Source organism: Zonotrichia leucophrys, chromosome 2, assembly GCF_028769735.1.
Source record: "Zonotrichia leucophrys gambelii isolate GWCS_2022_RI chromosome 2, RI_Zleu_2.0, whole genome shotgun sequence".
NCBI classification, from domain to species: Eukaryota; Metazoa; Chordata; class Aves; order Passeriformes; family Passerellidae; genus Zonotrichia; species Zonotrichia leucophrys.
In genome coordinates, this window is record NC_088171.1 from 46,725,442 (window position 1) to 46,751,908 (window position 26,467).

A 26,467-nucleotide genomic window follows, 5' to 3' on the forward strand; every position below is an offset into this window, starting at 1 on the left:
GCGGCGGGACGGAGCGGCTGCCGCTGCCGGCGTTGCCTTGATCCCGGCGGGAAGGAGGAGAGGAGGAGGAGCAGGAACAAGGAGAGGAAGAAGAAGAAGAAGAAAGCCGGGGTCTTCCCGCTAAGCCGGGCAGGATGGACAAGTACGACGATCTAGGTCTGGAAGCCAGCAAGTTCATCGAGGACCTCAACATGTACGAGGCCTCCAAGGACGGTCTCTTTCGGGTGGACAAAGCTGCCGGCAACAACCCCGAGTTTGAGGAGACCAGGCGGGTGTTCGCCACCAAGATGGCCAAGATACACCTCCAGCAGCAGCAGCAGCAGCAGCAGGAGGAGATGCTGATGGCCGCGATGAACGGAGGGGCTGCCGCCTTCCACCCGCCCCGTCCCAGCCCGCCGGTGGCGCGGGGTTCGAAGCCGCCCCCCGCCGCCGAGGGGCCGCGGGCGAGGCCCTGCGAGGGAGCTGAGCGCGGCTTCGGAGAGAGCGGCGCACGTGCCGAGGCCCCGGGGAGCCAGGCCGGGCGCCGGGGCTGGGAAGCGGAGCCCGACAGGGTCCCCCGAGCGGGGGCCTCACAACCCGGCGTGGGGCGCGGGGAGCAGCAAGCCGGGAGCCCCGGCGACCCCCAGCCGTGCCGCGGCGGGCAGGAGAACGGTGGCGAGGGCAGGCGAGGTGTCGGGGGCCGTGAGCCGATGCCAGCCGGACAGAAGTCCTCCTCCTTCACAAACGCCGGGACCTCCTCGGCGGGGCCAGAGGAGCCCCCGCCACAGCAGAGGTCCTCATCCTTCTCGGCACCCTCAGCGCAGCCCGCTCGGGGGTTTTCAGGCTCCGCTGAGCCCTGCGGTCCCAAAGGCGGAGGAGATGGCGGCCAGCCGTGGTACCAGGGTGTCTCGCTGTCCTTCCCGCCAGGCTCCGCACCTGCTGCTCCCAGTGTGGAATACCAGCACGCCGCTGCCTACCCCGGCCCAGGCGGTCACTTCGTGGCCCACGGTCAGAACCACAGGCCTGGCAGCGGGAACCCTGAGCCCGGCTCCTCACGCCTGGCTTCCCGAGGGATGGTGGCTCCCAATGCCCAGCAGATGCTTTTCCCGGAGGGCGTGAGCGGGCCACGGTCAGACTCTGGGCACCTGGATGGCTCCAGCACAGCAAAGGTGAAGCTGCCCTGCCAGACCCTCCTTCCGCAGCCTGAGCAAGGGCCGTCGGCGGCAGAGCTGAAGCTGGAGGCGCTGACCCAGCGCCTGGAGCAGGAGATGGATGCTCGGCCAAAGGCAGATTACTTCGGTAAGAGGCAGTCAGTCTCCCGTCGGCACGAGGAGGGCTCATTGCAGAGTGTCACGGCAGCGTTCAGACCTGCAGGATTGCATTGGCCTGTACATCTGCTTGGTTGTGCTCCGTCAGTTGCCCAGAGCAGGGGTTTTTTATTTAACTTTTATTTATCACAGGGATGAGAAGCTCTTCCTCCTGCGACACCTTTTTCTTTAATCCTACCTCTCTAATTTTAAAGCAAAGGTAGTTTAGCGGCTTTGCCGGGGGGACTGTTCTGGGAAGAAGCTGGAACGGCGTATTTTGAAGTGCCCTTCATTGCCAGCAGGCAGGCACTTAACTTTCCTTGCCAATGCTCCTGCTTCTGTGCATCTTACAAGGATGCATCCCGACCACGTGTGGGTGGGAAGGCAGCCATCCAGCCTGCATAGGCTGCCGTCATGGAGAAGAACACGGAGTTCAGGAAGAGAGAAGTAGCTTGGAGATGGGGAGGGCGGTGGTTTCCCAAAGTTGCCAGGATTTCCCTCTGTCCCCAGATGCTGATTCCCATCAGCAGTGAAATGATTGGTGCATCCTGAAGATGGAAGAACAGGCAGTAGGCGCGTTCTTCCCTAAATCTGGGGTCTGTGGCAAGTCCAGACCACCACCAGAGGTTATCACTGGCACTTGGCAGTGGAAAGGAACCACTTACATGCCAGGACTCCCGATGAGAGTATTGAATGTCCTCCTGGATTAAATTGATTTTCTACCCCAGGATGGCGGGAGGTCAGGGTCAAATTGCGTGTTTCCGTTCCCTGCTGTGCCACAATTTAACAACCGATAAGATAGCTCAGCTTTTGGGAGAGGGAAACCCAGAGTGAGTTGCTGGGAAGGCTGGAAACTCCATGGTTAACTTAAGAAACGATGGGAGCAGGCCAGGTGTATGGATTTTCCTCATGGTTTTAGACCTGCAGTCGCAGAAGTAGAGCACGGACAGATTAACCTGTTCGGCCTGGTGCTGAGGAAGGGTTCTGTGCATCTTAGCCTGCACAGGGTCCTGCCTGCTGGGGTCGGTGGGTGGCTGCGTGGTGGTCTGAGCCACCCCAGAGCTTCACACTGGGCTTTGGGGGTGTAGCTGGGGGGAGCACCGAGCGCTGAGCTGCAGATTGCATAACTGAATGTGTTCCTTGGCAGCAGGCTGGGGGACTTGCCCGCAGAGGCTGTGCCGGGCTTGTTTATCTTGGTATCCGAGACTGGATTAAGCCCTGTGGCAGGGCAGGGGCGTTTTTTATCCTGTCGCAGAAAAGTGATGCGTTCAGCTGCTCTGCTCACAGTGTTTGGCCTGGAAAGAAGTTTTGGCGCTTTCCGTCCCCTGCAGGAAGCGCGCGGTTTGAATGAGCACAGGGAGTCTCGCTGGGGGGAGTGAATGCCGTGATAAGGAGCTGATAACGGGGATGGGGTCCGGACAGCAGGATCCTGGGGAGTGGTGCTCGAAAATGGGAGTGTTTTTCTGGAGGTGACATTCAGCTCCAGTGGAGGGGTGTCAGGGGTCTCTCCAGCAGACCCTGCTGTGTCTGCTTCTTGCGGTGTGTGTAAACAGCTGGATCATACCTCATCCAAAATGTGCCTGGGGATGGCTCAGGAGGCAGAGGAACCCAGTTAATGGCCTGATTAATTTTACATTTTTGTCACAAAATAGGGATGCGAGGCAGAAGGAGGCTTCTGTCCCATGGGAGATTTATAGTGAAGCTGGAGTATTTTCGGCAGCATGGAGAGCCCGGCTGCTCAGGTGGCTGAGTGAGCCCCAGGGAGGGAGGAGACACCGAGGCTGCCTGATCCCCAGTGAGGTGTTCTGACATCCTCCTGCCACGAGGTTTTGCACCAGGATGTGATGTCTGAGAAATTTTGGAAGGAGGAGAGTGAGAAGAAAAAAAAAAAAGAAATTATGCAGTCTTGGCAGAGGGAAAAGTAAAGTTTTGTGGAGCCTCAGTTCAGCAGACAAAGGTTCAGCAGATCTGCCCTGCTGAAGACCAAGGAACAGGAAGGAACAAGTATCGAGGTATTTTAATTCTGGGCCTCCTCCTCCCCCTCTCTTTCTCACTTTTATTTTCATTTTTTGCAGTTACCTTACTTCCTTTGAAGGAACAAAGGACACAGCTGGCCTTCTCAGCTATTTTTTGCTGTGCCCTACTCTCAAGCTACCAAACTTCAGGATGTAAAATAAGCACTTTTATGCAATAGTGATTAAAAGGATCAATAGTTTGTTTTGTTGCAGACTTATTCCCCAGTGAAGGGAAGTCTGTTGCAGCACTTTTGAAGTTCATCAGAGCCAGGAAATGAAACCAAGACTAAAGTACAAATGACCCAAGTATTTTATAGAAAATATTTTCAGTTCTCCTAATTTTGTGTGCTACTTTTGTAACAAGGGAATGTTTTTGAAGATGGGTCTGTCTGTCAAGTTAACATACTGTCCTTCAGTCTGTCTCAGTCAGGACCAGATGTTTATAGAGAACAATTAAATCTGATCACAATAAAGGAGCTGCTTTCTCCTTCACTGTGTGAAAATGTGTGTTTGTAAGTGAAAGCCTAGAACAGGATAAGCCAGGACTAGGTAAAATACAGGTAGGATGCTGTGCTGAGGAGCAGCAGTTGGTTATCTGTCAGCACCAGCTTGCTGTGCAAAATGCTTTTGTCTGCTCAGAGTAGGTATGATGAGTGAAAGGAAAGGAATACACAAAGCCAAGAATTCGCTCTGTTTTTTTTTTCCGTTTGTTTTTTTATAAGTGGTGACCTATGTGTGAGCTGCATGGACTGTGCATGTCTCTGGAGGAATTTCAGTTCTCCAAGAGGGCTTTTGAAGTGCTGATTTGATTTATGTGGGCTGTCAAGGAGGATGTAGGGAGTCTCAGGTATCACCCAGTTCTTTTGCTTGGGGAAGGAAAAGCTGAAGTTGCTCAGAGAGCAACTGGTTGCTTTCTAGAGAAACTGGTTCCCGTGAGAGAGACTGGTTCCCATGCAGCAGAGAAGGGCCCCCATGTCCCTGGGAGGTGTCACTGGAAGCCATCTTAGGATGTGTTTAGGTTTTGGTGTATTATTTCCAGAGAACATTCAGGAGTGAGGTGCCCAAATCCCACTGATTTCCCATGGAGTTGCTTTGGGTGCATCAGCCTTCATCTCCTCTTGGTGACAGTAGATTAAATAGGAGCGATCAGGGGAGCTGCAAATCCTTTGGTTTAGGATGTTCACCTAACCAAATGTTTAGGGTTAGGTGAAGTGACACCATCCCAAAGACTGAAGGTGTCTGATGAGTTTCCAGGTGAGACAGATGCACAACCACACCAAGCATCTGCCTTCACTCCCTGGGAGTGCCTGAAGTGTGCTGGGGTCTGCAGGGAGGTTTGACTGCTTGCCTTAGCATGCAGTGCCTTGGTCTGCAGCCACAGATGGATGCTTCTAGAGGTGTAACATGTAGCATCACGTTTTTAACAGTGCTTTTTTCATACAGCTAGATGGAAATCTCCACCTGATGAGGATTATCTACTCCCTTACCTAGAGTTTTTTATAAAACAATTTTTATGAATGGTTTTTGTGTCATAAATATTTGTTAGCTGTTGTTATTCTGGCTTCCTTGTTATTTGCAGCAGAGCTGATAAGCTGTGGGTGATTTAGGAGGGCCCTGGGCATCTTGTTTTGCAGTGAAAAGCTGGGATGCTTCCCAGCAGTCAGGCAGAGAATATCTCCTAGCACAGACTGTAGATTTTTTTCCCTTGGCATAAGCAGAGCAGTAGCTGAGTCGCTGAGCCCTGTGGAGAGCTGGGAGCCCAGCGCCTCTGAATGGGTGTGAGCAGCTCAAAGGCCAGCAGTGCTCTTTGGAAGTGTGGTGCACAGTGAAGTTGGTGTTTCACCACTGCTGGAACCACAATTCATTTAACTTTGGGGCTGTGCACACTGGGCACTTTACTGAACCCTGCTGATGGTGGGGCACCAGGACACTTTGTGTGCAGCAAAGGTAATCTCAGGGCTGACAAGTGGAGAATTTCTGACTAAAATTAAAGTTCCTCTGAGTCTGTTTTGTCTGTGGGTGATGATGACAATGCCATTTCCACCGGGAATGAGCAGAGGCATCCTTTACTACCTTCTCCTGGGAGAATACCAAAGCTGAAAGGAGACACCTGCCTGCAGCAGAGAGGAGGGGGAGGAAGGGAGAGACAGGTCCTGGTGGAAGAAGGAAAGCCAGAAGGATCACAACACTTGGAGTAGTGGGTGTGTACAGATTGCAAAGCTTATCTCACTGCAAGAAACCAAGCAAATAAGTATTGGCTTGGAATATGGCTCTTCAAGATTACAGCAGTATGTGCTTCTCCTCCCTTCCTCTTGGGAGCTCAGCTGGGTTTGCAAGCTAAGGAAAAATCTACCAAAAGGAAAGAAAAAGCAAAGAGTTGTGGAAAGAAAGGAAAGAAAAGCAAAGAGGCAGAGGAGCAAAATCAGTGTTTCAGCCAGAATACAGTAAGCGTGGGACTGAAAGAAATAAGGAGCCTCATTCATGTGGCATGGGAGTTATCATAATCTCTAATGGCACTACAAGGTACTTAAAATGTCACTGACGTGAGTCTGATGGCATTTTCATCCTTCACTGGCAGTGTGTACATGAAGGTCTGCAGCAAGGTCAGGGGTCAAGAATGGCATGAAAAAGGGAACAGAAAACTTGTGTTTACCAACTCTGTGGTTCTCTGGGCAGGGAGTACCTGTCCATCTTTGTGCAGACAACCCAGTCACCCTGTGATGAATAGAACCAATCTGCCAGGTTTTCCAGGCACTCCATCTCACCAGGCCTCCAAATCTCCTTGAAATCACCTCTCAGCAAGAGTTACTGCTCAGTAGTGGAAAGCAGCATAGCAAGGCATGCAATGTGTGTAATTTAGAGTTTGATGCAGGAATTACTTGGTTAAAGGAGAGCCATAGGAAGGTGGGTGGGTTCAAGTTTCAGAGAAATTCTAAAGTAAAACAGGAGAACTGAGCATCACGCTGTGTGCAACAGGGTGAAGGCTTTTCTCAGCAGACAGTCTTTGAAACACGTGTGTGCAAGTGGAGGGCTTGGTTCTCCTGGGATAAATAGGTGGGTTGGAGACACAGCAGCTGCACCTGCACAGGGTCCTCCCTGACAGAGTGAGTGTCAAGCAGAATTCTGATCGGGGAGACCCTTGTGAAGGTACAACTTCTGCCAAGAGGAATCAGGATCTACTGTGTGCATGTGTGGACAGATGGGAAATGATTTTGCCAGAGGGAGGAGTGGTTTTTCTAAGTTCAGCTGGGGGTTCTTCCACAGCCATAAATCCAGCCTCCTGTAAGGAGGGGGCAAAACCCAGTTACATCTGATGGAGAAGAGTCAATCTGATGGTGGAAATGTGGCTTGCACAGAGTGTGTGGAAGGAGTAGGACAGACTTGCTGTTTCTGGATTAGCCAGATAAGCAGACTCACACCACTGGAATCATCCTGCCCCTCCGTTCCTCTTACCTGGGACCAAATTGGCGCAGCAAAGAAATCTCACCACTGAAGCACTGTCACATTTGGCTGCTCAAAATGAAGTGACAATATTAGTACACCCAGCCAGGAGCACTTGTAGGAAAGCTTGGCTGTGCTGTGTGTTGCTGAGAAGGGAGGTGAGGGTAGAGGTGAAGGCTGCTGAAAAGAAGAGGGATGCTGTTGGAAGAACTGTGGTCTTGGTTTGTAGATTGGTGTTCTCTGAAATGTGGAAATAAGTCTTAGTCCCAGAAAACGCTGCTGTTCAGCAAGCCTTGTGTTGAATTTTTAGTGAGTGGGATACAGTAAGTAACTAAACTCCTTCTGGTGAGTGTGAAATAGCAACACTTGGAGGAAAAAATGTCTCCAGGGCCTTTGAGTCAGGTGGTAAATGGAAATGCACTTGTTGAATTTTGAGGGTGGGACTGACATTTGAGCACCGGGTTCGCTTCAGTTTCTCACAGCCCTTGAGGTCTGCGTCCAACCTCTTGGATCATGTGAGCCGAGGCCGTTCCTGGTGAGAGCCCTCCTGGTCTGCAGTGCTGAGATGGAGTGTGGCAAGTGCTGGGAAGTGGCTTCCAGGGCATGTTTTTGGTCCCAGCTCTGCTCCAAAGGTCCCTTTGTTCAGACTCTCAGCTGCAGTGCGGGCGGTTGCTTGCTGCGTGATGCGAAAGGGAACAGAGATTTCTTTGTTGTCCAGGGACGGCTGCCCTGCCGGCAGAAATTGAACTGAAATCAGCAATTTCCATCCCTTTTCCTTCCCAAATCTGGCTGCCATTCTGCCTGTCCGCTCAGGCATGAATTTAGTGGTGCTGTGCATGTGTGGTTTGTCATCCTGGTGGTAAAAGGGAAACCTGTCATTTCTTCTTAATAACCTTGTCTAAGGTTAAAAATCATAATTTCAGAGGGGATATCTGCTGGGATTGGTACTTGGATAAACACTTGTTAGGAGCTGCAAAGTTACTGAGCGCAGGAATCGGGGATCTTGCTGAACTGTGGCTACTTAGGATCTCTCTGCTTCACGCTGAGGACAGAAGTTTTTGCTAAAAGCCACTCCATGCCAAGAAAATGACCCAGAACTGCTGACTAGTGTCAGTGGCATGTGGGGCTGGAGCGATGCTGCTGACACTTTAACAGCAGCAGCAAGCACAGTCAGCAGTGTTTCGGGAAATCGCCGTGGAGCTGGCGTGGGGCAGGGCGTGGAGCCCCCTCTGCAGCAGGATGCGCTTGGAGCTGGCCCCGGCTGCGCTGGCTGCCGTCAGCTGGCTTTGCACACGTGCTGCTGAGCAGATTTTTCCTTGCTTTTGCCTTGCTTAGCCTAAGCCAAAGGATCAGGATCATTGTGACAGCAGGGAGTGAATGAGAAAGAAAAATGGAACGGAAAAATCAATAAAAATCACTTCCCCCCCCACTTCAGGACAGGTGTGCTGAGTGTCAGAGATGAAGGCTCAAGTATGTATCTGGAAAGAACAAAGACTTATTTAGAGAGTAATTGCTCACTTGCTAGTGAGATTTAATAGGCTTTCAAGTAAGATTTAGCAGATACATGTAAGAACATAAACTAGATTCATATGTGCCATAATGCCATTTTTCAATTGTCAACCTTGGCACAGGGTATGTATGAATATTTATAGCGTGTCTGGTTATGACATAGTTGAGTAATTTAGCACATTACAGTTTTTACAAAAAAAACATTGCCAATGTGTTTTAAAAGCCCTTTCACTCCGTGACTTTATTTTCCAATTTTAGGGGCCTAAATATCGAAAGAAGTGGGTGAGAGGGTTAATCAGGGAGTGAAATGGAGCATGGGCTGAAAGGAAGGTGGAAGAGTGATTGGGAAGGTTGAGGGGTGGGAGGTGGAGGTACAGATGTGAGAGCCTTGACAGCTCCTGCAGGATCTGTCCTGTTGGGAAGCCAGAGGAGCAGTGCCTGTGCTCTGAAGCGTGATGGGATAGACAGGAGAGGGCAGAGGCGATTTCTGCCCTCCATGGGGTTTGCCTTAGCCTACTTAATAGTGGCTTATGCCTGCCAGCATCTTTACTGGGCATTGTGCCTGCACTCAGCTGCTGTGCCTTCTGCCTCCTGCTTCTTCTTGCTGCTCATCCACAGTCAGTGTCACCCGGCTGCCTTGTGGAAAGGAGGAAATCGGAGCATGCTGGTGAGATTTTCTGGAGCAGCCACTCATTGGCACGGAGAAGGGGAAAATGCAGCACTTGCAGTGCAATAAATACGTTGGCTCTGTGGAAAGCCTGGTGGGTGTCGTGGAAAATTGGCAGGTTTTCTGCTCTCTAAACTTTCTGCTCAGCATTGCTGTACTCAAGAGGGAATTTTGAGTCCTTAGCTCTTGTGTCAGATCATTGCACAGAAATTCAGGCTGCCCCTGAGTGTGTGCATTCCTGGGAGAGCACATCCATTTGAAAAGCCAATTTTTTCTTATCTTTGCTTTGACTTTCTTTTTTATCCTTTTTCTAAAGCCTGTACGATTTATCTTTCTTAAAATGTTTCTTTCAATAAATGAGATAAACCTGCTCAGTTCAAAAAGACCCAGAAAGTTTTGATCATTTGATGCCAGCCTGAGTGCTGGGGTGGGCCCACATCCAAGTGAGCATTTCATTGGTGTAGGATTTGGACAAAACAAAGTAACTAATTATTCTTTGCAGCATTCTCTGCAGGTTTGTGTGGTGTGGACTCTGGCTCTGGGTGCAGTGGGGCTTGGCACAGCACTAGGATGGCTTTCAGCCTGCTGGTTGGATCCACAGAGAGCCAGGGCTGCTCTGCAAAAACCTGGGGAAACCAAGTGTCTGCTTTTCAGCAGCCATGTGTGTGCTACTGCAAAGGACTCCCGAGTGGTTTTATCCCTGTTGTGTGGAAACTGACTGCCAGGGCTACTGGCTGCAGGAAGAAATTGTTACCCTGGCAGTGCAAGCCTGGTGCTGCCAGAGTTGAGTTACTTTTCAGCTCTGTTGTAAGCACTATGGACTTCTTCCTAACTTTCTCCAGACTTTTTCAATTACTCTGGAGCTTGCAGTACCCCAAAAGAAGTGAAATTTTATCATCCTTAGCATAACTAAGGATCTCCGGCAGGATGATGCTGTTCCTCCTCCTGGGCCAGTAGGAGTGAGGTGTGACTCACAGTCCCTTGACCAGGGATTTTAAGAGCCAGGATTAATAGCTCTGGGTAGTGATGCAAGGTGAAGTCACATCAGAGTCACTACAGACCAGAGACAGGAACACATAATCTGTTTTTCCTTCACACTGCCCCTTACTCATTTATGTGCTTAATCAGAGATTCAGGTTTCTCAGTTAGAGGTAGTTAAAGGGTGGTGCTGCTTTAAAAACAGCCTGTCACAATTGCAGGGCAATGCCTGAAGTGAGTCAAATGGCTTGCTGTCCCATTTCCTTGTTGAGAGAGGTAGGTGTCAGCTAGTCTGGCTCTGTTTTGTTGGGGAACCATTAGGCACAACTGGGGTCTGAAATGGATGATTTAAAGGAGGTAAGTAAAGAGCTGTGTTTTCCTCACATCAGTTGTGACCAACAAGCTTATTTTATACAATAATTGCCAGAAACCATTGTCTATGAGGAGCTCTGAGCACCCCTTACTGATACTCACTACTTTTATGAGGGTCCTTAAAGGTCCTTAAGCAGGTTTAGATGTACATAAAAGTTGTCAGGAAGGATGGGAGAAGGAAGGAGATCTCACTGTACCTGGACAGGATTGTTCTTGTGCAGTTTATTTTTTTGCAAAAGTCTTTCACTGTGGAGGTTTGATGGCTGTCATGACCACTGTTAACAGCATCTCTGAGGGCAGGTGACAGTGCTGTCACCCACGTGTTGTGCCTTCAGTGAACCACATGGTCCTAAGCTGTTCAGGCACCATGAGGAGCTAAATGTGCTGCCACCCAGCCAGTGTCCCCAGGCACCCTGTTGGGTCCCACTTATGACCTCTCTTCTCTCCCCCAGGTACCTGTGTGAAGTGCAGCAAGGGCGTGTATGGAGCAAACCAAGCTTGCCAAGCCATGGGCAACCTCTACCATGACAGCTGCTTCACCTGTGGAGCCTGCAGTGAGTATCCCTGGCCTGGTCTGATCCCTCAGTATCCCTGGTGCCAGGCCCTGCAGCAAACTCTTCAGGCTTAACATTTTTCTGCTGTAAAGGGGGGAGAAAAGAAAGCAGTTATTAAACTACCTCCCAGCTGGAGTCTGCTGCAGCTCTGTGACTTGGTGGTGGTGGTGCTTGCTGTTTGTTTTTGAATGGATTGTTGCAAGGCACGTAGAAATGATATTTTGGATTGTGCCAGGCTTCTGCCTTCTGGTATGGGGGATGGTTGTTTTCATTCCTCTGCCTCTCTGTTATAGCCACATTTTCTCACAAGAGTATTTTTTCAAAGTGGCAGTGAAAATGCCTTAGCTGGCAGTTTTTTGTCTCAGCAGGCTTTACTTTTCAGATGGAGCTGCTGCAGGGTAAATCCAGTGGCAGCGTTTTTGCTGCGTGCATTATCTTTCACTTGCTAAAATCACTTTGCACCTCTGAAATTCCTCCAGTTAAAGCATGTAAGTGCATGAATGTTCCAGGTTACACATCTTGCTTGCTCTTTCTCCAGGGAAATGCAGCCATGCCCTGAGATAAGGGGCATGTCTCTGCCAGCTTGGTTTATGGTTTTTGCAGAGAGGGAACTGGTTACTCTGCAAAGGTATCAGGCTGGGAGCATTGATGATAAGCCCTGTGAAATCTACCCAAGAAGCAGAGTTAATGGTTCAGCTGGCCCTGCTGAGCTCCCTGTGGGTCACTTTGTCAGACCCACATCTGGTGGTTGCTGGGCTGTACAGCAATGTATGGATCCTCTTAAGAAGCTTTTCCAGGAGGTCTGTGATGGAGCTGGAATGAAGAACTGGCCACTTGATTTTAAACCGTGGCTGTGTTTGTAAGGCAGTGGTTTTTCTGTTTTGTTGTGTTTAACTCCAGTGGTAGTAGTGTATTTTTAGAAGTGTAGCTGTATATGTGGTGGCAGAAAAAATAATAATCTTCTGCTGCTTTTGTATATATGAGTTTGGTTTTCCCAGGTGAGACTGAGGGTTTTTCCTCCTGAGTTGTATTTAGTTATAAACTCATCAGGACTGCATGTGTTTTATTTGGAGCTGTAAAGTTGGAATAAATATAGAAAGATGTGTATGCTTTTTAATAATAGCTGAGCCCTGAACTATGCCCATTTCCCAGCTGTCCTACACCAGCTGTCCTGCCTCACCTATGTTTTTAGTAGAGTATTTTACCATCATCTGACTGAAAATAGGAAAGCTGAAAAGAAAAAGTGGTTTTTGCATGTAGTGGAAGTTTCCTAGAGGCTCAGAAGTCAGCTGCTCACTCTTCTGTCCTTTCTTAGACATTAATTTGAAATTAATTTGTCTTTTCCCATGGAGAGGTTTCCTGGCTGCAGCCAAGGCTTTGCTTCAGTTACCTCTCACCCTCTAGGGCGAGGCAGTCTCTGAACTGTCCTTGCACCCAAAGCTCCTGTTAAAAATAATCCAGCAGCAGGTTTGAGCTGTCTTAAATTTCTAAAATTACTACCATACAACTGGTGCTTTAGAAAGAAACACTTTTGATCCTCCTTTTAAAATGAATTTTACAATCTTTATTTGGAGACGAGTGCTGGAAAAGTAGTTGTGGTTGCAGAGGTATCCGTGGTTACATCTGTTTGTTTGTCTGTGTTTGGTTAAAAATTAACTTAATCCCATTTCTAATGAGGTGAGTTGGTGAGGGTTGAAAGAATAGCTATTTGCTGCTTATTTTAAAAGTCAACCCTTTCCGAACATTTCCAGTGCAAGATGAAAAGGGGGGGATGTCAGGTGAGACTTAGAAAGATGGAAAGAAGCCAAGTTTAGCAAAGTGAAGCCCATTTTCTCTCTTACCCAGGCTGTAACTGGGAAATGTGCTGAGTAGGTGTGCTGGGGCCATGGGTTTCAAACTGAAAGTAAAATTGAAAAACAAGGCTGGTGAAAATTATGGGGAGGTGGGGAAAGAAAGGGGTGTGGGAACAATAATTATGTTTCCCTCAGTAGACAAGACTGTATTTCAAAACAAGATAGAAAGAGGGAATGCAAGTCATGGGCATATAAGTGAGAGCCTGATTCAGCTTGTTATATTTAGGAGAGTAGTCATGAAGGATAAAGTCCTTCCCATTGTGGCAGTGGCCATACTAAAATGCAAACTGGAGGCAGTGGCAGCTGGCAGGATGGCATGGATGGATGGAGGGGAAGGTGTGTGGTGGCATGGCATTCCCAGCACTCCAAAAAGAGTGGTGCCAGAGGAAGGCCCCCACAGTAGTGGGTGTTTTCCCTCATGTGCACAGACCTCTGCAAGCAGCAAGGTTTGCAAGGAGCCCTTCAGTGCAGAGGGTGGTTTCCTGCACTGCCCCTGCTCACTCGCTCCGAGGCCTTGTGGCCTTACCTGCTCTGGGCTGACTTTCTGCTTCATCAAACCTCTGCACTGTGGCTGCCTGGGGAGGTACAGGACATCCTGCCCTGCACTCAGGGAGGAAACCCACTCGAGAGGAATCCCACCTTTTGTAGCCCTAAGTAACCTCCCAGCCCCACAGACCATCTGTTGCTGTGGGGACAAAGGGCACACACTCTGTCGTTCATTCAGAGAGGACACGTGCCCCTCTGCAGGCTTTCTGTCACCTGTGTCACTGCAGGAAGTGTGATGAGGCCATTTTTGTCTGCCAGAAAAATAAATACTTATTTGGTGTTGTCTTTCTAGTTGCAAAGCACATCTTGAGCAGCCTGTGTGGAAACTCTGGTTTCTAGTTGAAAAGTAAGTAGTGCTTTTAAGGTCAAGTGGAGTTCATCTTGGACATCATCCAGTAAAAACTTGACTTTGAGAAGTCAAGGTTGCCCCTCATTTCAGTCCTAAAATTTCTTCTCTGATGGAACACTGAATATCCTCCACTCCAATAAATAAAATATACAAAATTACCTATTAAGGTAAAGCATATTGTCCTCCAGATATTTATAACCACTGTCCTGCTGTTCTCATTTGAGCAAGGATTTCTAATTTTGCTCCTAGCTGGATTTGTGTCCAAATATGCTTTGGTTTTCCCAACACAGAAAATCAAGAGGGTCTAAGAAGCAAGGGGTTAGGTGGGGGGTGATACCCCATATAGTGCCAAATTTCCTTCACCCTCAGCTTCCCAATGCACATATGTTTGGAGATAAATGATAGAGCAGTTTGTTGAACAGGGCTGTGCACACACTACAGGGTTCAGTTGGCAGGAAAAAAATGTACTGTCTTATCTGAGCCAGTGGCATGTAATGCAGAAAATTTGGCTTAGAGGTCAAAACAACAGATTTAGAATTATTACTTTGGCATAAATGTCTCGTTTATCTTCTTGTTTGTTACAGGGCAGAGGCACAAACAAGGCAGTCTGTTGCAGAGAGGGAGAGGAAAAAAGCTTCAGGCTCTTTCTGCAGGATTAGTAATAAATGATATTTGCTTTACAGGAGGGCTATGAAAGTAGGTTAAAAAAAAAAAAGGCCTCCAAACGCCTTGAGCTGTTTCCTGCAGTCTCAAGGTGTCTGTTTCCGCCTTGGGGTTTGGGGTTTTTTTACAGCTTGTTGGACACAAGGTTGCAGCTATCAAATGGTTTGTTACACATTAACCATTTAAATTAACTCACTAATTTGTACCTCCTCAGAGGTATAAAAAAGTATGTGTCTCCAGATGTTGATATTTACAATTTAGGCAGTAAAGAGATCTTACAAATTATATACATTTAGCTAGACTGTATCACTCTAACTTTCTGTGTTAAGTTTTAGTGTTTTCTCTTGGATTCAGCCAGGCTTGTATCCAAATGCCACAGGTTGCCTGGAAAACAGACCTTTTTGCTCTGCTGGAAGTGTAGTTCAGAGAAGAAGAGTCTTGCACTTGAACCACTCGCTCCTCAAGAGGAAATCTGAAAGCTAAAAACGTGCAAGGGAAATGTTGGAGATGGCTGGGAAGGAAATCAGTAAGTGAGGAAGGAAGTCAGAAAGAAAGAACTGATTGCAAGGTGATTTGAAGGAGTGTTTGATGTTAAACTACAACATGAGGGCCAAAGTGAGGACCAGATTTTGGCTCCTTACTGCAAAGAGTTGGAAGCCTTGCATAGATTACAGAAAATGGTTGCTTAGATTGCAGGAGAAAAGGTTGGCAGCCTTTGCTAGATTACAGAATTCAGTCTTTGACATGCCAACATCACTTCATTAGCTTATTTTTATTTTCTGTTTTTGCAAGCTCAGATTAATGTTGATATCAGTGCAGGGGTTAGGCTGCTGTTCCAGTGACAGACTTTGAAATCACACAGGCTGGCACCCTCTGGGTATATCTATTTTATATTCAATATTTCACAACATAGTTGTGTTTAGAGGTATCAAAGGTCATTTACTACATTAGGTAACTCAGCTATCAAAGTAGTGTTTTCTGCAAGCATAACCCTCTGCTTGGCCTAGTCTTGCTGCAGTGATTATGAAGCATGGCTACTTAAAGCAATGCAGCTCTTGGTGTCTTTGGGCTAATTATGTGAAGTAAACATGTCCTGTATTGATATGTAACTCCTAGAAAAAGAAGGCCATGGTTTTTATTGGCACAGTTAAATAACTTTACAAGCAGAAAGTCACCTTTTTCTGCCCATGTGACTTAATCCCAGACAGCAGGATAGTAGGCCTTGCCAAGTGGATTTCTCCACGGCCACATTTATGTGTATGTTTGTCTTCAGATGCAGAAACTGCCATCTCTTCTGATGGAGGCAGAACTTAGTGCCTATAATTGGATGAAAACCCACCACACCAATCAACTCGCTTGAGAAATGTGCACATCTTCAGAGTGGAGGAGTGCAAAGCATTGTCAGTAATCCACCCTCAGCATCCCTTCAGTAAGATTATCATGCCAGAGTCTGCATAATAAACAATATAATTTTTTAGCAAAAATCATGTCAGAAAAGATTCAGGTGTGGTTGGATATACAGTTTAGGGGACAGGTAATTCATCAGTACAATTTTCTGCTTCAGTCTAAATAGCTGTTATGTTCTTGCTGAATTTTTGTCTTCAGTCTCAGCTCACTGGTGAAAAATCCTATTGTTTGTCACAAGAAGTGCTTGCTATGGATGAAAAAAGCCAGGACAGCTTTTGCAGTAAGGTGACAGTACTTGTTCCTGTCCTGGCCAGATTTCAGGGCAGTAGTGATATGAGGCCTGAGCTGGAGGGGCTTTGGCATGGATCAGGTGTCCTCAGTAGATATCCTTGATGGAAAGGTGCAGATGTTCCCCATCCAAGGGGATGGATGCAGTCAGTGATTTACCAGTGTAATAGTGGTTTTAGTCAATTGCATGTGTTTTAGTGCTGGCTGAAAGTCTGAAATCATTAGGACAATGTGAGGAGGAAAAAAAGTTGAAATCTTTTGTGGAATAAATTGCTAGTCCTTCTAGTCTTTCTATTTTATAATGTCATCTTCAAAGTACTGTTTTCTGTAAAGAACAGGCATAGGATCATTTTGTGCTGTAAAGATTTTAGTGGGTTTCTTACAACATTTTAATGATACTGTGACGAATTTTCTGAGTAGTGTCTCAGTAAGTAATGAGGCCCTCTCCATAACCAGAGAAATTTGAAAATTACTTTCTCATGTCGTTTCCACATGCAGTTAATTCATCGAGGTCACAGAGATTGCCTCCCCCTCCTTCCTCCTCTGAGGCTCTGTGTTTCGATGAGTCACTGGGTGACAGGGTGGGAGGCCAGCTCTTGACAGCCACCTGGTTTTGGTGCATTTTGGGGAGCTGGGCAGCCATCTCCAGAGTGATGCAGAGTGGCTGAGCGCTCACTGGGATGCAAACCAGTTCCTGAGCAGGGACTGTCTGGATCAAAGGCACTGCTTTGTCCCAGGGTGGCTGTATTTTACCTCTGAATTTTGATACTTCTAGGGGTTTTCCCTAAAATGAGCTCATGAATATCTTCTTGCAGTGGTTTGCCTGATGGCAAAGGAGAGGTGTTGCTCAGTTGTGTGTGGTGCTGTGGTTTTGCAGTGTTTCTGGCTGGGGATCCATTTCCGCCCTCACCTGTGCTTGTGTTGCCATTAGAGGCAGCTGACCTTTCTTACGTGTGCATGCTTTTGGCTTTCAGGCATCAGATCATTTCCTGAGAGTTTTGAGGAATAAAGCAACACTTTTTTAACAGCAAAAAACTGCCACCAAGTCTTTTGCTTGAGTTTGTTTGGTTTTTTCCCTACTGCCTCAAATGTATGGTGAGAGCACAGAGCACAGTGTAGTTGAGAGAAACTGAACATCATAAATGGTAATGGAGTTACTGTGTCCCAGCACAGTTTCTCTAGCAGATATCCCATCCTCCTGCCCATGGTTTCAGCAAGATTTTGGTCTGTCCTGGGATATCTGCCACTTGCCTGATTTGAGGATGTACAGCCATTGAAGTGACCCTTTCATGCAGGCTCAGTTCTGGAGCAGATTGGAAATATTGACACTTCTGTGTCAGCCTGAGTGCTGCATCCAGCTTAAACGGTGGCCAAGAGAAATGGGAGAGATGTCAGAAATGAAGCAGAGCTGTCTGATGCCTGACCTTGTCTGCTGCACATGGTGGGACACCGTGCTGCCTGTCAGCAGAGTGTCCATGGAGGGCTCCCAAAACGCACGTGCTGGCTGAATTTAACGTGCCATCAGTAATCACATAGCCAAATTTATTTTACAGCTGTGGCACTTGAAAAAGCACTGGTTTTTGTAATGGCAGAGGCCCAGGGCTGTCAGTGTGGAAGGGACCCAGGAGAAGCTGCCAGTCAGCAGTGATTTTTGCCCATCTGCTGTGCAGATACCACAGGGAGTTGCATGGTGCTTAGATAAGTGATAAGTGAAGCCTGCACACTGCCTCTCCAGCAATGCAGCAATCCTGGTTGTGTATCTCCATAGCGCCCTGGGATCCAGACATGGCCTTGTTCCACTGTATGCATTGACAAGCTATCTCTTGTCTTTGAACATGGCTTTGTGACCCCATTGTTTTTAATAAATAATGGAAAAGCAACATCAAAAGAGAAAGTTAAGTCCAAATCCCCAGCAAGCAAATGATGGATCTCCCAGGGTCCTCCTTGCCGGGGACATTTCAAGTCCCTGGTTAAACTCTCTCTGAGTGGTCTTCAAAAGGAGAGAGCCATCATTTGAGAAAACAGTGGACAAAAGCACTGGCATCCTGAGAGTGCAGCCTGATGGTATGCCTTTTATCAGCTGCTTAGCAAAGTGTGTTTATTTTAGCACAAAGGCACTAGTGACTAAGCTTGAAATATTTTGAAATTGGTGCTGAAATGACCTCGAGGTCATCCTGAAGGTCCCACAGCTAAACAGACTAGACAGACATGTGAGGGATGAGCAGTACATAAAAGCTCAGGGCTCAAACTTCCTGTCAAAAGATGAACAAGATACCTTGGAAAAAAAGTGAAGACAGTAAAGTTGAAATGCCAAAGAATTTTAATTGTCTGAATCTTTTCAGGTGTGAGATTAGCTAAATTCAGAGTGAAGCAAAAGTGAAATACAGTCAGAAGCCAGCAGCATAAGACATGTAGTAGAACAATTGATCCTGAAAGCAGCAAACACACCTTAAATATTCCTGGGTTTGTCAGAGGATATTTCATCATGATACATGTTGAAAGTAGGCAGTTATCAATATGTGATTCCTTATATGCCATTTAACTTCTCAGTCCATCCTTTTGGTGAAAGTAAAACAGCATGTCCATGCTCAGATGAAACCTGTGCCAGCGTCTCAGAAGCATTGCTTTTGAGAGGGCCTGGTTTAGTTCAAGGCACTGTCCCATGGCGGGGAGCTCAGTGCAGGGACAGAAGTCACTGCCACCCTGCTCTGCGCTGTGGGGCAGTCCCAGTGCTGTTCCCTGTACTGCTGTGGCTGCAGCAAGGACATGCATTTCCCAGCTCCACCGGGACAGCCTCCAGCACAGCCTCGAAAGTCAGCTCTTCCTGCATCTTGCCTTCCCAATTGTATGATGAGAAAGTGCTTCCTCATCTCAAAGAGACACTGGAGAAGTTGAGAGCAGCAGGGAAGAAATGGGCTGTGGTTGCATGAACCACTCCCACAGTGGCTGCAGTAGCGCCTGGTTACTCATGGGTTTTGCTGATTTCCTTTTACATTTATACCAGAAGCCTAAAGTAAGTCGTGGAGAACTAAAAATAGTTTAAATGCTTACCTCTTTTCTGACAAAAGTAATTAAATCATCCCTGTCCTGCCTCAAAGTGCTCTTGGTGTCAGGAACTCTTCAGGGACTCACATGATGCCAATGGCCAAATTATAAATCCTTTACAAAGGCTTTATCCCTCTGCTGAATGAGCTTACAGCAGAAGCCCAGACATAGCATGCTGGCTGTGGCACCTTCACTGAAAGTCTGTTGCCATCAATCTTAACCTGCTAATGTCACCGTGTTAAAAATACACTGGGTGCAGAATGGCTGGTAAATGCTTTTTTTGTCACCATGGAAGAATGGCGTTGTGGCAGTGATCCAAACCTCATCCCTTCTGTTGGAATGTCTGCTGCTCATGCACCAGGCCTTCATCCAAAGAAGTGTTTCTCTTTGCATGGCCCCATGTGTATGTTTTTCCTCACCACTGTCAGCTTGTCTTTAAGGAGACACATTGCATGCAGGTGGAAAGTCACTTGGGCACCTGCCCATTGCGCTGAACTGGAGCCCTTGCTACCATGTAATTTAAAACCAAAGTTAAATGGTTTTGTTTGTTTTTCATTTTTGGGAGTGCCAAATCCCAGTGCTGCATTTCAATTAGTGGAAGATTTTCAGGAGTACTTCTTGCTGCATTAGCAGCATAAGTTGTTAACTTGCTTAGGACCACCCTCGACAAAGGTGATGCAAATCTCAGGTATTCCCATGCCTCTCCTGTCCCTCCTCAGAAACCGTGACTCTGGAGCTGCTGGTGAGCATGCCAGGCTTACCTGTGGACAGGCAGACACACAGGTGGAGTTATCATGCAAATACACACCCTGGGTTATAAGTCACAAAGATTACGTGTCCCAGATTAGATACTTTCTATTTTGAACTCTGGGTCCTGTTTCAGTTTCAGCAACCTTGGCCAACAGAGGGTAGATGAGAAAAATCAAAGTGGGACACTTTCAGGATTGTCAGGTTTTCTTCCATGTCCCATCCAATGCCTGCATTGATGCAAGGATGGGCTGGTGCCCTGGGTCATCTCTGACCTTCAGGTTACATAGTTGTCCCTAGGAGGGATTTGAAGAGAATGGGGGACAGTGACTGTGATGGGACCTTGTGCTTTTGGCTCCTACACTGCTCCAGTAAATACAGAGCTGAGCAATGCCCACAGTTTAACCCCAAAGTTCCTGCACATGCAAACAGGGGCTTGTTCCTTGAGAAAACACTGCCCTGTCCTCCACCTGCCCTGCTGCCTGGGACTTGGACTGGGCACTAAGGGCTACTGATGAAATGCTGGTCTGGCTCAATTCACTGGTAAAAACTTTGGAGTTTCCCTGGAGCATCTCCATTTTGGTAGGTGCTCCACAGGGACAGTTCCCAGTGCAGCTTGGGGAAGTGAGCTTTTCCTGCATCTTGCCTTCCCAATTGTATGATGAGAAGGTGCTTCCTTACCTCGAAGAGACACTGGGAGCAGTCCATCCCAAAAGTGGGCAGGGAGAAGCTGAGAGCAGCAGAGGAAGAAATTGGCAGCAGGAGTTGTTTCCCAGCCTGAGGGTGCCCTCTGGCGTATGCAGAAAACTATAACATTTGTTTCTTGAAAACCCACTTGTTTCTTGGGTTTACTTGGCTTCCTCCTTTCCCTAAAGCCTTGCAGCCAGCGTGGTTCTTCACTGAAGGCTGCCAGGTGGGTGCACACCATAAGGTGACCCCCAGTCCAGTCCTGTGTGATGTTCACATCTATGCACTCAGCAGCTGACAGTCACTTTTAAAATTATACTGGCCACATTCAGCATGGCAAGCAGGAGGCTTCTGGGCCCCAGTGTCTCAGACCTAATTTCCTTCCAGCAGTGCTTGGTATTTGTCCACAACCAGCCTGCAGCCGGTCCTGCTCCAGCTGTGCCCAGGCAGTGCTGCTCCCCTGCCCTGGGCTGTGTCTCCTGGCACATGCTTGGGGCTCCAGTGCAGAACCATTCCAGTGCCAGGCTTGCATTTCAAACCCTGGGCTCAGTAGGGAAACCAGGCTGCTAAGAGGTAGGAGCAGCTTTTTATAAACAAACAAAACCTAGCCCTTTTTTTTGGGGGGAAGTTTAGGAGTGGTGGCAGTGTGAGCGAACATTGCCATGATCACATGGAACTGAAAACAGACGGTGAATGGGAGGCATAAACATGAAAGCTGAAGTAAATACAAATCCTCTCCATATGTAGAGTCCTTTCTTGGAAAAACTTTGTCATCTTGTCTTGATTATGACATTTGGATTTTTTTTAATAGTTTCAAAGCTTTTTGTTGGCAGCTGCAGTAACAAATGTGCTGGTAGGTAGCAGAGAAGCTTGTTGAGTGCTTTGGTGTTGGAGTCTGCTGGGGCAGAGTGAGTGCTCAGGTATTGCAGTGCCTTGTCTGGCAGCTCCTGCTCATAGCAAAACAGTAGGGTCATGACATTTTAGGGAATTAAGTGTGGGTCACTCTCTGTATGCCCTTTCTTCTTTCCTCCTTGCTCCTTTCCTTGGGCGTTCTCCAGCATGAGTCAGTGCATCCTCCCTCGCTCTTCCCAGAGTTACAACACATGGTAATCTGCCAGGAGATGGTCCAGGCAGAAGAAGCTCCTGCTTCTTACCCAAAGGTGGGACTTCTGTCCAGATCCACCAACTGGTATTCATCAGCAACCACCAGTGGAAGAGAGTTTGGCATGCTGGAGTCTGGGAAGACAGATGCTGGGGTAGGATGCTCTTTTCCAGCTGTGTGACATCTGTCCTTGGATGTCTTCATTGTTGTTTGCTTCTCAGTAGCCAGGTTTTGATCACATTTTCTCCTTGCTCTTTGCTGATCTTTTTCTTATCTCTGTGGTTTTTTCCTTAGGTCGAAAGCTGAGAGGAAAAGCCTTTTATTTTGTCAATGGAAAGGTGTACTGTGAAGAAGATTTCCTGGTAAGCACTCAGTTGACTCTTGTGATGAGACCTAATGGATATCTTAATGGATATCTTTCTGTTACCCTCAATGGATTTTGTGTAAGTGTACCTAAGCATGAAGCAACACCCCAGAGCTTTTTTTTTTATCTGCACCTCCCTTCTTGGCTGGTGCAGATAAAAATCCATACACCCTTCTACCCCTGAGTCATGGTAGATGAAGCCTTCCTTGAGACTTGAAAAAGTTGCATTTGCTTACTTATTGGTGAATCCTAGTGATTTCTGTCAGAGAGAGGTAAGGTCATCTTTGTTCTCCTCAGTATATTCTACATAGGGTGAAAATAAAAGAATTAAATTCACCTAAAATATTTCATTTTCCAGGTGTGCATTTCCTTCATTCAGACAGATGATGTGCTGTGTCCAAGATGCATGCACATGACAGACAGTCCCTTATTAATAGATCTCAGGAAAAACAGCAAAAAAGTTGCAGTGGGCCAGACTTGATTGCTATCCTACCAGGGAGCCGGAACAATACCACTGACCATAGAGAATCTTCAACAGAATTATAACCATGTAACCAAAGAAAAATTTGGCTTTTCAGGCCTATATATACAGATACTATAACATAAGTATGGGATAAACACAAGCAGGTTCTTGTCTTGTAGATTCATGTGGTCAAATAAGCATGTAAATAAGTCTTATTAGTAACTGCCTCATTTGCATGTGCATTTATGGTATTTATTTTTATACTTTAAATTAAAGTTAAATTTTGAACTTGGAAGTTATAGGAACTTGTACTCTTTCTGAGCCTAGGCTCTCAGAGACACATCTATTCTTTTATGTAATGAAAAAAGTTTGGAAAATTTAGTTTTTCTGTCTAAGGAGAACAGAAAAAGGACCAATAACAACTATGCAACTAGCACTCCACAGTACACTGTTGCTTATGCTTGAGTGGCCTTGTGAAATTTTAAGTGAATTCTTTTCTGTCCTTGCAGTATTCTGGTTTCCAGCAGTCGGCTGACAGGTGTTTCATTTGTGGTCATTTGATAATGGACATGGTAAGTGATAATTGCTTCAGGAGAAAAAACTCCCACAGCTTTTTACAAGAATGCATCAAAAGAAAAATATATTCATATCCAGTGCTGTCTGTTATCATCTGGTAGTTTGCCTAGTGTAAGACTGGTATCAGAAGGAAAATCCACTGAGCCTTTTGTTGATTTTTTCAAGGAAGTGAATCTGGCACCCTAGTGTACATCATGCAGAGACACTGCTCTGCCTGTTTTCAGTGGGTGTTGAAAAGCAGAGCCTCCAGGTCTTTCATCCCTTTTTTGGACTTCTCTGGACAGTGTATTTGTAATCCTGTTGATGCTTCCTGCTCAGCAGTGTTGTGGCTCTGCAGTGCTCCCTTGCTGTGAGGCATCAGAGCAGCTCTCTCAGCCTCTCTGTCCTGCAGTCAAGCTGTGGCTTCCCATGTGTATTCTGCATTAAGTCACTTTCTCGTCGTTTTTTGTGGGTACTGATACTCTGGGGAGCAGGTGTGACCCAGGGTGTGTGATCCAGACCTCAGTTTAGATCTGTGAAGCAGGATTAGCCTGCAGCAGGTACCATCCATTCCAGATGTGCATGGGATGGGGAACACTCAGGGGGTCAGCATTCAGTTATAGGGAGTTCAGAGGGAGACTGGTATAGCTGGTGGTGTAAGATTACAGCTGAGGCAAAGAAATTAGGAATTTCTGGTTCACAGCATGCTTCCCAACATTTTCTAATGCTTATCATTAATTATCTTTGTTTGCCTGCTTACACTGGAAAGCATTACAATTGGAAGCTGTTTCCTACTCAGAAGTCTGATCCTTCTACTGACGGACCATGGTATTCCAGGTAGTGAATTGCAGCTGTTGAGTTCAACAGTTTCCATAGTCTGTGCTAATTAAAAAGCCAGGCAAGCAAGTACAAAGCCCTTCAGTATGTAAGGAATTATGAAAACCTAGCAATAATACCAGTTTCAACTTCTCATGGAGAATATAAAAGTGTATTTCCTTTGTTCAGCTGGTACATTTTGCCTTGTGATCTTGCTAAGTATTCTCTACTTGTTGACTTCAGAAATTATTTTCTTTCCTTTAAATTCTGTCACTTCTATCCTTTGTCATGCTAAACACCTTGACTGAGTCTCTAAATTGTTTTCGTACCCATAATTAATATCCGTAGAGCCAGGTCCTATATATTGATTCCAGCTGCCCTTTCCATCCTTGTTAACTGATTTTTCAGATGAAACAGGGGAAAAAAGACACAGCCCTGCTGATGAGTATGCAGCATTACCTGGTGTAAAGCTGTGTGTTTACTATTTTCACCTTAATTGGCTCTTCATGTGCATTTTTCCTTTCTCTTGCTCTGTTGCAGATCCTGCAGGCTCTAGGGAAATCGTATCATCCGGGCTGCTTCCGATGCGTCATCTGCAACGAGTGTCTGGACGGTGTGCCGTTCACTGTAGACTCTGAAAACAAAATCTACTGTGTCAGGGATTACCACAAGTAAGGGCAAAATAAACAGCAGTGATGTTCGAAGCAGCAAGCCTCTAATGTAGCTTTTCAGCTAGTTAGGAGAAAATAGAGACAGGGTTAGAAGTTTTGAGGATGGGGCTAGATCCTAGAAACTCCTCCTCTCTCCTCTTATCCAGCTGTTGACTCTTGTGTAACTCTGATGAAGCCAAATAACCTCTGGGCTTCAGAGGTTCTCTGCCCCTTCTGCAAAGCAGAGAGAGTGAGAAATAGTGCTCCTGAGGTGTTCAGTGATGTACAAAATTAGTCTGCTTTAAGTTAAGCCTGTGAATGCCTGTGGAAATCAATGTGATTTACTTTTTGAGTTGTTGAAGGGCTGAATTTGACTTTTAAAGAACTACCACTGAATCTGCAAAGCAAAACTTTTTGCCAGTTCTAAATTGAACAACTGATAAATCCACTTTAAAAATCACTTCTTATTTAGACAGTAAAATAAAATGGCTGTGCTCTTGGCTGGTAGTTATGGTATTAGAGCTGCACACATTTTGTGTGTCCTTCTGGCTTGCTTTGGTCCTTTCTCCATTTTCTGAGCAGGGAGAGTATTAAGTGTTGCTCAGGCAGCCCTTGGAACTCTTCTGTGTTATGCCAAGACTAAAGTTGTTACAATCCTGTTGCCAAGATTAGTGCCATTGCATGCCATCGTTATTCGGAAATAATTAATATTTCCTTGCAATTTAATTTAATTAATTATTGTGTTATAAGGCCTTAAGAAGCTGTGCAGTCATGTGGCATTTTCTCAGAATTTTTCTGCCCAGAGGCTGCCACTTCTTTTAATGTACTTTTCTGGGGACAGTCCTGCTCAGTTCCTCCTCATTTTCTCTTCCAAATCTCTCAGTAGCAGCCAAGAATTTTATAGGGAAATTTTTGTATTTTTTCTGGCACTAAGTGTAAGATATAAGGTCTCTTTTTGCCTGATTGAGCAACGTGTGTCAAGCATTCCTTAAAATAAATGCTAAAATGAATTGATGATCTCAGGATGCAAAGCTTTCCTGTGGATAAGTAATTTACAGCTGCAACTTTTCATGTTATCACTGAGAACATACAGACCTCTCTTTTTATGTTGATCCATAACTTGCCTTCAATTTTTCATTGCTCTTCCAGAGTTTTAGCTCCAAAGTGTGCAGCATGTGGACTTCCCATTCTGCCCTCCGAGGTGAGAGCCTTTAATTCCGTGTCCCTTTGGGGGAGGAGTGTCAGGCCTTGCTCTCTTTCACACTTGACCATGTGTCAAAACAAATGTGCTTGTGGATGGGGAGAGATGGTTGCTTCCTCTGGAGTGCAACCCTTTGGTCTAAGCTCATGCACTGTTCTTGAGCTGTGACCCTTCTTTTATTCACTGGTGAAGCTTATTGCTCCTCTGCCAGGCTGCTGTTTTCATCTCCTGCAGGACCATGCTGCTGCTAGTTTTGTGTTCAGGGGAATTTTCCTTTATGTCAGTAGATGCTGGTGGTACTCATGAATGTCCTCTGTGTGACCACTCTGGGACTAACACATTTTAATAGCTGGAGATGAATCTTAGGCAAAACTAATTTACAATGCTGAAAATGTGATCTATTGAAATTACCAAGTGATTCATTTGTGATTTCTGATAGCTGTTACTGTTAAACAGAGAACGTTTTTACACTTCTGGTATCACATTTTAGAGGATATCTGCAGTCAGTCTGTGATGAAACTTTACTGTAAAAATAACTGCAAGTGGCAGGATTTATTTGTGGTCTCCAACCAGCTGCCCAAATGCATTTCCTCAACATTCATTTTGTTGCAGCAAGCAATCTACAGAGTGCATGTGTCTGATCCTGCTGTAATCCTTTGTCATTTCTGCTTTGCTCCAATGCTTACAGGGGTCTGATGAGACCATTCGGGTTGTGTCCATGGACAAGGATTACCATGTGGAATGTTATCACTGCGAGGTAGGTCAGCAGCTTTCTCAGGGACTGGGCACTTAATAGTCATAACTGCTGTTGTTTTTAAGATGGAAATAAATCTCCTGCCTTACAGCAGCTGAGCAATTCAAACCTTCAGTGTGAGACCCTTTCTGTCAGTGACTGAGAAGTTTCCAGAT

General features: G+C 46.5%; 1 protein-coding gene across 2 annotated transcripts in view; it reads left to right on the forward strand.

The window, feature by feature from the left end:
- Positions 1 to 26,467, forward strand: part of LIMD1 (LIM domain containing 1) — a 32,473-nt gene continuing 6,006 nt past the window's right edge. The window contains exons 1-7 of one of the 2 annotated variants that reach the window (XR_010439138.1): positions 1 to 1,278; positions 10,721 to 10,822; positions 21,804 to 21,871; positions 22,846 to 22,908; positions 23,661 to 23,728; positions 24,248 to 24,378; positions 25,507 to 25,556. Coding sequence is in view for 1 of the 2 variants with exons in the window: in XM_064704854.1 (XP_064560924.1) it covers positions 135 to 1,278; positions 10,721 to 10,822; positions 21,804 to 21,871; positions 22,846 to 22,908; positions 24,248 to 24,378; positions 25,507 to 25,558; positions 26,247 to 26,315 (1,629 nt within the window). In the remaining variant the exon portion in view is untranslated. Of the gene's footprint in view, positions 1,279 to 10,720; positions 10,823 to 21,803; positions 21,872 to 22,845; positions 22,909 to 23,660; positions 23,729 to 24,247; positions 24,379 to 25,506; positions 25,559 to 26,246; positions 26,316 to 26,467 lie in introns of those variants that run through there. The other variant, XM_064704854.1, reaches the window with a different exon arrangement.